General features: G+C 36.1%; 1 protein-coding gene across 1 annotated transcript; it reads right to left on the bottom strand.

Annotated features, from left to right (window-relative positions):
• Positions 1 to 229: 229 nt before the first annotated feature.
• On the bottom strand, positions 230 to 6,086 carry LOC125675474 (uncharacterized). The gene is made up of 2 exons (XM_056165124.1): positions 5,941 to 6,086; positions 230 to 665 (listed from the first exon to the last, which is right to left on the bottom strand). The coding sequence occupies exons 1-2, from the start codon at positions 5,944 to 5,946 to the stop codon at positions 270 to 272; spliced, it is 402 nt and encodes a 133-aa protein (XP_056021099.1). The 5' UTR covers positions 5,947 to 6,086; the 3' UTR covers positions 230 to 269.
• Between the last annotated feature and the right edge of the window lie 4,596 nt (positions 6,087 to 10,682).

Raw genomic sequence — 10,682 nt, 5'->3', positions numbered from 1 at the left:
CTCATAACTCCTGTTAGCAGTACAAAATAGAGAGTTGGGCAAACACGGACCCCTAGATATACCATAAAGCGTTCGTTATTTTCACCTTTCATTTGCATAGTTTTGTATGTATTATTCAGCACAATATCAATTGGAAAGTGTGTAACGACAAAGGATTTTCTCTTAGGGATATTTTGTTATTTGTATCACTGATGTACTATGCATGATACAAATGAATATAAGTACTGTAATCAACTCTACATAGTTTTATTGCATTTAATTATATTTGGTCACATCGAAATGGGATAAAAGTTATAATCTCCGTATTGTGATTGAGGCAATAAACCCAAGAAGTTTTTGAAGGAGAAAATTATTACACTCCAAGCATCTCTGAACACCTTCTCACAAGTTTCCTTTGTCCAGCTGTAGGAGATTCGTCCTCCACCTTTGATAGTAATTCTGAGTCTGTTTTCGCCACTTCCTGACTGAACGATAATAGGCTCATCAAGAACGTCGTTTACATAGACCACAACCTTCACATTCTTGGAGCAAGCTTTTACGATGTCATTTATTGCATCACGGAGCTCGTAAAATCCTTCTTTCATAACCTCATGTCCCTTGAATTTTTGTTTTATCCTATTGAAAGTCTCAAAAAGTGATTCATCAGTGATTTCATCAAAGATTTCCTGCAAAATTATGTATACAATTATAGTACGTATAGAGTAAAGAAACACCTGTTTGCATGCAATCCCGTATATCCCGAGTAAGCTAGTAAATATTGGTCCGTGGACATCAAAGTGTGGATAAAGTAGCTAGCTTTGGCTGAACTGAGAACAGTGTGTAATATATTAATACATTATCATTTTTTTGGGGGGGGGGGGGGATCTCGGGTTCAATCCCGGCGCCGCGTCAAACCATTATAAGATACGTTTAATATAGGTAGTGACGGCCTTCGCCAAGCGCTCGGAAGTAGAAGTGAGCCACAGCTTTTTCGGATATAACCTTACCAAGAAGTCCATGGGTCATAACGCTCACCCGAGTCACATTGGCCTTGCTGTTGTTCAGCTGTTGTAATTTTTAAAACATTTTTTAAAAACTTGTTTACGACAGAATGCTGTGGTAAAATTCTCGTAAACAGCCATCCAATCAGATTGGTCAGTGCTACCGGTAGTATGGTCAGGTGCTGTGTTCATTTCATTGAAATCAAACAGCCAATCAATGAATAGTAAGTACGGGTGTTCATTTTATGAAAATCTCACACGCTCAGTGAAGCGAACTGTCATGATGTTGTTTGAACGAAAAAAGAGTATGTAGTTCTCTACCAAATTTGTAAATTTCATGATCCCAGGGGTAAGGGTGGGGACAAAATTATTAAAGTGATTATTATCTTTATCATTTGAAATACTTCTTTAATTCTGCAGATACTGTATTTACAACGAATACATATTTAGGAAAAGCAGAAAGGATGTACAAAAATTGTGAATTTCACAACCCCACGGTTCTGACTCTAGGGTGGACCCAAAACAGTCATTTAGTGTTAATTATTACGTAAACCATTGGCGGATTTAACGGGGGTGCAGCCGGCGCACGCCTCCTTAAATTTTTCAAATTTAAGGTAGAAAATTTTAGGGTAAATCGTGGTCTCTTGTATAGAAAAATGTAAACGATAAAAAAAGCAATAATTTCTTCCACTATCGGAGAAATAAATGACAAAATCTTTTGATTTATTGAATTATTTTTTATTTGGAGAACTTGCATTTTTTGCAAAAGCCCTTAAACTTTGCGTCATTTTATTAATTTCATCTTATTAAAAATTATAGAATATAGTCTAAATTACTACATGTTGGAGACATATTTCAAGCCTTAAAAATCTGTAAAAATCCAGGAGCTTCCGGGGGCTTCGTTCTCTGGGCCTCCACCAGGGCTTCGCCCTGGACCCATCGTGGGCCTCAAGGCGGCCCCCACACCCCCTGCCTCATAAAGTTGCCCCCCCCCCCCCAACTGTCATTCCTGAATCCGTCCCAGTAAACTCCTTCATCGGTATAGGCACATTCTCTTTTACTGCTGTTGAATGAAAGCCTTCAAAGGTGAAGATAATATACAGTGATCAATCTCATAACTCATATAAGGAATACAAAATAAAGAGTTGGGCAAACACGGACCCCTGTGTATACCAGAGGAGGGATCAGGTCCCCATGAAGAAGCAACCCTTGTCGACTGGTCACACCCGCCATGAGCCCAATTTCTTGGTCAGTTAAACGTAGTAATCCGTAGTCAAAATCAATGTGCCAAGAATATTAGAATTTAGCCTAGATATGCATAACAGGAATCTTGTTATAGATTTCATAGCCCTGGGGGCTAGTAAAACTTTTAATTAATACTCAGGTGACCAATAAGGCCTCTTGTTAAAAATCATTCCCTATATATTCTCATGTAAAACTTTTATAATTGATTGTGGCCCCACCCTAATTCCGGAGCACAATATACACAAACTTAAATCTGTACTACATGTACCTGGGGATGATTGGATATTGATGTGACTAATCAGGGTACTGCTGTTCTTTACAAGATTTTTACCTGTATATTCCCATTGACCTCGTATTATGGTCCCAGCCTACCCCGAGGGACCATGATTTAAACAAACTTGAATCTACATTATGTCAGGAATCTTTGATGTAAATTTCAATCATTCCGGCTCATGGTTCTTTAGATGATTTATATATAGACAAAAAGGCGATTAGAAAAGCCTAAGTGAGCAATAAAGGCAGATTCCGTGTCACGGTAGTGTTAGGACGATAAAAGCCAGCACTGCTACAGTCCTGAGTGCCCTGCATAGGTAACAAGAGGCCCATAGGCCACATCGCTCACCTGAGTCACCTTGGTCCATATCAGAAGACTTTCCATATATATTTGCATGTACAACCGTAGTCCCTATTATGGCCCTAACCTACCCCTAGAGGCCATGGTTTTTGCAAACTTGAATCTACACTTTGTCAGAAAGCTTTCATGTAAATGTGAACTTCTTTGGCCCAATGGTTCTCGAGAAGATTTTTAAAGATTTCTCCTATATATTTGTATGTAAAACTTTGATCCCCTCTTTTGTGGCCCCATCCTACCCCCAGGGGCCATGATTTAAACAAACTTGAAATCTGCACTATGTCAGAAAGTTTTCATGTAAATATCAGCTTTTCTGGCTCAGTGGTTCTTGAGAAGAAGATTTTTAAAGATTTTCCCTGGCCATGATTTGAACAAACTTAACTCTGCACTATGTTAGGAAATTTCATATAAATATCAGCTTTTCTGGCTCAGTGGTTCTTGAGAAGATTTTTAAAGATTTTCTCGATATATTTGTATGTAAAACTTTGAACCCCTATTGTGGCCTCTTCCTACCCCCGGGGGCCATCATTTTAACAAACTTGAATTTGCATTATGTCAGAAAGCTTTCATGTAAATATCAGCTTTTCTGACTCAGTGGTTCTTGAGAAGAAGATTTTAAAAATTGTCCCTATATATTTGTATGTAAAACTTTGATCCCCTATTGTGGCCCCATCCGACCCCCAGGGGCCATGAGTTGAACAAACGTGAATCTGCATTATGTCAAAAAACTTTCATGTAAATATCAGCTTTTCTGGCTTAGTGGTTCTTGAAAAGAAGATTTTAAAAGATTTTCCCTATATATTTGTATGTAAAACTTTGATCCCCTATTGTGGCCCCATCCGACAACCGGGGGCCATGATTTTAACAATTTAGAATCTGCACTATATCAGGAAGCTTTCATATAAATCTCAGCTTTTCTGGCTCAGTGGTTCTTGAGAAGAAGATTTTTCCTATATATTTGTATGTAAAACTTTGATCCCCTATTGTGGTCCCATCCAATCCCCGGGGGCCATGATTTTAACAATTTAGAATTTGCACTACCTAATAAAGCTTATCTATAAATTTCATCTTTTCTGGCCCAGTGGTTCTTGAGAAGACGATTTGTTAATGACCCTACTCTATTTTACCTTTTCTTGATTATCTCCCCTTGGAAGGTGGCCTGACCCTTTATTTTAACAATTTAGACTTCCCTTTACCTAAGGATGCTTTGTTACAACTTTGGTTGAAATTGGCCCAGTGGTTTTTGAGAAGAAGTAAAAAATCTTAAAAGTTTACAGACGGACAGACAGACAGACGGACGGACGGACGCACGCACGCACGCCGGAATACGGGTGATCAGAAAAGCTCACTTGAGCTTTTAGCTCATGTGAGCTAAAAATGACGACAAGCAAGGTGTACTGAGGACCTGCCGATATTCTATTTTAAGGTAGGTAAATACTATTAGAAATTTCTGTCAATCAAATTTTTTTTTCATTTAAATAACTTTAACAACTCATAAACTAACTAAAAACCCCATATTAGACATACGTTTGCGGGTTTATTTTTATACTATGTGCTACAGAGCATATATACTTCCAAATGCAAAAGCCAAATTTTAACACAAGAATGCATGATCTCATGTTTTATTAAAAATATGCACCAAAGCACATCATATCAAGCTATAATATATAAAAACCAATAGCTATTCATTTACTGAGAGAATTTTTAAAGATATTCAATTGAAAACATACACAATTGCTGTTTAATCTGCTCACATCCTTCAGAAAAAAAATCACAGAATATCGCAATTTTGAAAAATTCTCAAAATCTAAATTGTTTACATGCCAGTTTTTCTTTTAAAATATTTAGAATTATATCTAAGGTTAACAAAAAACATATTTTACCATAGTTGACCAGAGATATTTTGCAAAATGGTCTCTTGAATACGTAAACCCCCATTTTTAAATTTAAGTTTTACAATTATTCTTTGCACACTTTGAAAATAGTAAATTGTAACAGCAAATACAGTCTTAAAATAAAGATTAACAGAATATGACGATATATATATATATATATATATATGTGTGTGTGTGTGTGTGTGTGTGTGTGTGTGTGTGTGTGTGTGTGTGTGTAAAACATACTGAAAATTTTGTCCTACCATACAATTAGAACACAAGGAGTAGGGGGGGGCACCCCCACCCCTTCCTTTTTCTCACAATTTTTTTGGTGTGTGTGTTATTCTTTTTTTGTTTGGCTATCGATCATATCATACATAAAAATACCTACATGCTATCTCATCCTTATAGAAAAAATAAACATAGTGTAACATATGTGTAGATTCTAGCAACTACAGCTCATGTACAAATAATTTTGTTTCTTGAAAGTACTTGTGAAGAAGAGTTCAAATATTCAACAACTTTGCTGATGATTTATAATTCTGGGTTTCTTTGAACCAAACACAAACTCACTAAAAACAGTTTGAATTCCACTGTGAGGGTCACGCCTATGTATGATTTTTAACTTGTTCAGGCTTAGATTGCAAGCTATGAGTCTTTTAGAGATCAATGTAGATATTACATTGCTTTGTACCATTGGAGCTAGTGAGGACTTGATACTATAATAATTCATGGTAAATATATCTAAAATTCACATTTGAATGCTAAATTTGACTAGTACAGTTCTCGTAAACTACAAACATCAGACATAGAAGTTATAACTGGAACTTTCTAGTCGGTGTTTAAAATTTAAAACCGGATACGTAAAAGCACGGACTTTCCTTAACTCGAATCCACACGCGGGTTTTACTCGAGTGAATTGTTTTCGAATGGGATGTAAAACAATAATTATACAAACAAAGAAATCCTTCTACATGTAGTTAACAACCGCCGCGGTGGCCGAGAGGTTAGAGCGACAGACCGAAGTCGTTAAAACAGGTAGTGCCAGAATGTCACGGGTCCTCGGAGATTCTCGAGCGAGACGTTAAGCAAGATACAATCAATCCTTCTAGTTAACATATTTATGCAGGCGTTTCATATACCGTGTACATCGAGATATTTATTAGTATTCAATGTACAATTGTAAGTATGTATCGTTTGTAATACTTACGCCCATGTCGTCTAATAGGGTATATCAATTAAGACAGAGCCAGCATGTTGTAATAAAGCGATTGGTATTCCAAACCATCTTCACAAGTCAAGGGTTATTGATTCGTTACCTCGCACTAACGTTAGTGCGAGGTAACGAATCAATAACCCTTGACTTGTAAAGATGATTCCAAACGGGAACGGGTGGTTTCGTCCCGATTACATATTCGCACTAAGTGGAATCGCCTCAAGTGGTTTCGTCCCCATTTCAGTGCAGGTAACATTTCACAAAAAAGGTGTAAATTTAAGGCGTAACCTAGGCAGAGTAACTAATTTACGCCAAAATTTAGGCCAGCCTAAATCGCATTTCACAAAGGTGCGTAATTAGCGAGCTCGCTCCAATTACACATAAGAGTCACGTGATATGCTCTTCATCAACTGAAAAAGATGAGTAGTACCCATAGCTTTAGACGGTCAACATTAGTGTAAATTAATGTAAATTTGACCGGTCTCTGAAAATCCTTTCTCTTCCTATCTGCCGCTGTCTGCGTTGCTTCAAAATAAACACCGTCGCCATTATTCGTTTAGATGTTTACAGACTAAGCATTACACCTAGTCATGAACAGGTCTAAATTTAAGCCATAAATTTAGTCGGGTGCAAACGTAGTCTGTTTTATGAAACGCAACTTTAGTCCGGTTTTATGATTTAGTCCTGTTTTTACGCCCTACTAAGCTAACGCCTGGTCGTTCGCCTTTTTGTGAAACGGGTCCCAGGTAACATAAGGTAGAAGATTAGGTGATAGTCGAGTAGTTTCGCCCCAATGTATCAGTCGAGTGGTTTCGCCCCAATTTACCTGTGCAGAATCCAGTCACAACAAACTACTGAGGACGGAACAGGTAAAGTTGCGAATCCACTCGGTGCGAATAGGTAATGGGACGAAATTACTCGCATTCCTTTCATACGAAACTTCATGTGCAAACGTGTTTTTTTAAATCACCAATATTAAAAACTTGTACGCAAGCAATCTTCCAAACAAAAGATAAGTCTGCAAATGCAAGATAAAGGTATTGAGTAATGATAACAACATATTGACGTCTAAATGACGGCTAAGCACACAGGGAAGTAAATAGTGCATTACCTTGCGCTAACACTACTTAGCTTTTTTCCAAAACAACTGTCCAAATCTCAAAGTGAATTTAATTCTAGTGTTTTGTGTACAGGTAGCATTATTCAGTATTTTTATAACCAAACTGTCCTTGTGATTTTATTATCAAATGGAAATACATTTCTTGTCAGGTAAATTGGAAAATTGTTTTGCATATACATGTATCCAGGACGTGTTTCGACGCGTTCGAGCAATTAATATGCACTTAGGTAACACTGCCGTTCGCTTCAGATAAGTGATGTGACTGTTAAACTAACTCTCTATCACTATTAATTTTGTATTGCTTACCATCTAAGTGTGAAATTTCCAAAATGAAAATGGTCTGAAGGCGTCAGTCCAAATATTCAGCTGAGCCTAAATCTCAACCGAGATTACCCTTTACCCTGCACATACATTGTACATGCCTCCTTCTTTGATTCGCAAAATCCTGTGCAGTACAATGATACATGATGAGGACTGGTTATGGATATACGGTAGTCGCTGTACACTAAGATATAATACATGATCACATGGATAATGTCAGAGGAAGTAGGGGAAGAGGCCCTGACTGTTTGTCAGAATTCAACAAAGGAAGATCATAAAGATTGATCAATCTCATTCAATATTATTCTTTATTGTCCTTGAGTTATACAACTCATCGGAATACATCTAGTACATGTACATTTGTATACACAATATATCTAATTGTATAAGATAAACAACAGGTGAGTGGACAGGAGAAGATAGGAGGAGAATAAACACAATGAAAATAATATATATGTAATCTATGGAAAGCCGTAGGGTACCCCCACTATGGAAAGCCGTAGGGTACCCCCACATTATTATTATTTTTCCTATATAAAATACCAAAATTATAATCTCTTCCAAAAATAAAAATTTCCCCCTATTTGCCGATATTATTATTATATCGCAGCGATAATAATAATCTGTCCCGATTCTCAGATACCAAATTATAATTTCATCCCCAAAATAAAAATATTCTTCATTTATGACATGACATTATTATAATTATAAATATTGCCGCAATAATTATAAAAACTGACCCGATTTAAAGTCACACATTATCTTTATAAATATAATCTTTCCACCACAATAATAATTACTGAACATCGCCAAGCCAAGCCAACAATAATTATCTTTTTTTATTTGAACGCTACAGAATATAATCTGTACTGACAATAATAATTCTGGACCAGCCAAAAAGACAAGATTATTATTGTTGGTGGAAAAGATTTGGACGCTTGAAACAGAAAACGTTTGTCTGAATCGGATTCACAATAATAATATCCGACTTCAGATTGGCAGATATTATATGAAGCGTGAAGGCAGATATTATTTCATGCGTGACTGTGCAAGCGGTTGGTCGAGAGGGAAATCACGTGACGTAGTTTCACTTTGACTTTATTATGGAAATGATTGTTTGTCGAAAAGGTATCCTGGTATGTGTTTGTTTTGGAGGATGATAAATGTGAATAATTCAATGAATAAATCTTTGTTGGAACTGGAGTATAACATTTTATATCTTTGTGACATGATAGATAGAAAGGGAATTTTATCAAACACACTGGCCAGCTGCACAGGCAGTTTTTTTTTTCGTAACACAGGCCACCCTAGGGCTTAATTACGCAAAATGATATAGGGCTCACGGCGGGTGTGACCGGTCGACAGGGGATGCTTACTCCTTCTAGGCACCTGGTCCCACCTCTGGTATATCCAGGGGTCCGTGTTTGCCCAACTTTCTATTTTGTGTTGCTTACAGGAGTTACGAGATTGATCACTGTTCGTTATCTTCACCTTTCATGGATCTCTTTAATCTGTGCTTTATGTTGATTTCTTAATGTACTGAATAGGGTGTCATCACATGAGGTGTCCATTTCTGGTACAGGAACAACCCTATCCGGGGAGTGGGCGTGTCAGTACTAAGTAGTACCTCCACCGCTAAATCCCACATCATTTTGTATACATGACCATTATGACACGCCAAATTCACAAAAATGAGCTAAGCATAGTTTCACAGTTGATAAATTAGGTTTATTGACTGTAAACTATAGTTTACGAACTGTAAACTATAGTTAACGATTCGTTAACTATAGTTTTCATCCGTTAAACTATATTTAACGGTTGTAAACTATAGTTTACAAATGCTAATCCAAGTTTATCTGTCTTTAAATAAACGTTAACAATAGATTTTGCTGATAAATACAGATTCACGTTTGTAAACTATAATTTACATTCGTTAACTATAGTTCACAATTGTTAATCCTAGTTTCACAAATTGTGATACTATATTTATTAGATAAACTATGACTTGTAAACCGTAGTTTACAATCGTGAAACCGTATTTATCAGATAAACTATGTTTTGCAATCGCTAATGATCGTTTTCATTGTTAATTATAGTTCACGCTTGTGAAACATAGATTATCTGTTAACTATGGTTTACTGATGTGAAATATAGATTAACGTCGTTAACTATAGTTTACGGTCCGTAAACTATAGTTTACAGTCGATAAACCTAGTTTATCAACTGTGAAACTATGTTTAGCTCATTTTTGTGAATTTGGCGTGCCATAGACCATCCTTCTGCTTAGATAATTCACAAAGGTGGTACTAAGTACACATACGTCATGTAGTTAATTGTTTCCCAGCTATTTACAAAACCATCTAAGGGTGCATACAATGTATAATTAAGGAGGTACCTTGCATCGTCATAATGACTGATTTCCTTTTAAAACATGGATGAAAAAAAATCAGTATCAGCAACATTTATCTATTCCTTTTTGGTACTACCTAGCCAAGTAGCTCAGTAGGTTAGCAAACTGACTGCTGAGCTGTAGGTTGTGCGTTCGAGTCCCCAGATTTCTACTAAAACTGCATTTTTGACATTAAAATGAAGTAAATTTGAAAATTTTCAATTTCAAAATATTGAACATATCCTTAGGATTACAAGGAGAAAGCTTTAAAAACCCTGGCTTATATTTGCCATGATTGTCATGCAATAAATTTGTGCACGATTCAGTTATTGCTTTTCATTAATGTAATTGATGTGTATATCAATGTGGTGGAGATACTGCTCACATTCAGATTTGGAGCTCAGTATAAATGATATCTAATTAATCTGTTTTTGTATAAGAATTAATGCATAGAAATGTTCAATTGATGATATCTCTAATTATATAGTTGCTCTCTCTAAAAGAATTATTGCATACATCTGCAGTCAATTAATGTTATATTTAATCCAATTGTAGAGAGCAATACATCAATTACAGTGCACATTAAATGAATTATTGCTCTCTACAATTGAATTGTAGCTTGCACCAATTCAGTTGTTGATATCATCAATTCATTTGAAGAGAGCAACAATTCAATCATAGCGCACATCAATTCAGCAGAATAATTACTGCTATCATCAATTCAATTAATGTATGCAAAAATTCTGAAATGAAAATATGTTAAAATTATTTGAAGAGATCATTGACTTGTTGCATGCTTCAAATGAATTGATAGTATCTTCAAAATAATTAAAGATGCCTTAAATTATTTGAGTTTATATTGATTTGGCACTCCATACAGCTGAGCCAAAGACCTCAATAAGCTTG

Source organism: Ostrea edulis, chromosome 1, assembly GCF_947568905.1.
Source record: "Ostrea edulis chromosome 1, xbOstEdul1.1, whole genome shotgun sequence".
Taxonomy (NCBI): domain Eukaryota; kingdom Metazoa; phylum Mollusca; class Bivalvia; order Ostreida; family Ostreidae; genus Ostrea; species Ostrea edulis.
This window is presented reverse-complemented; position numbering and strand designations above follow the sequence as displayed.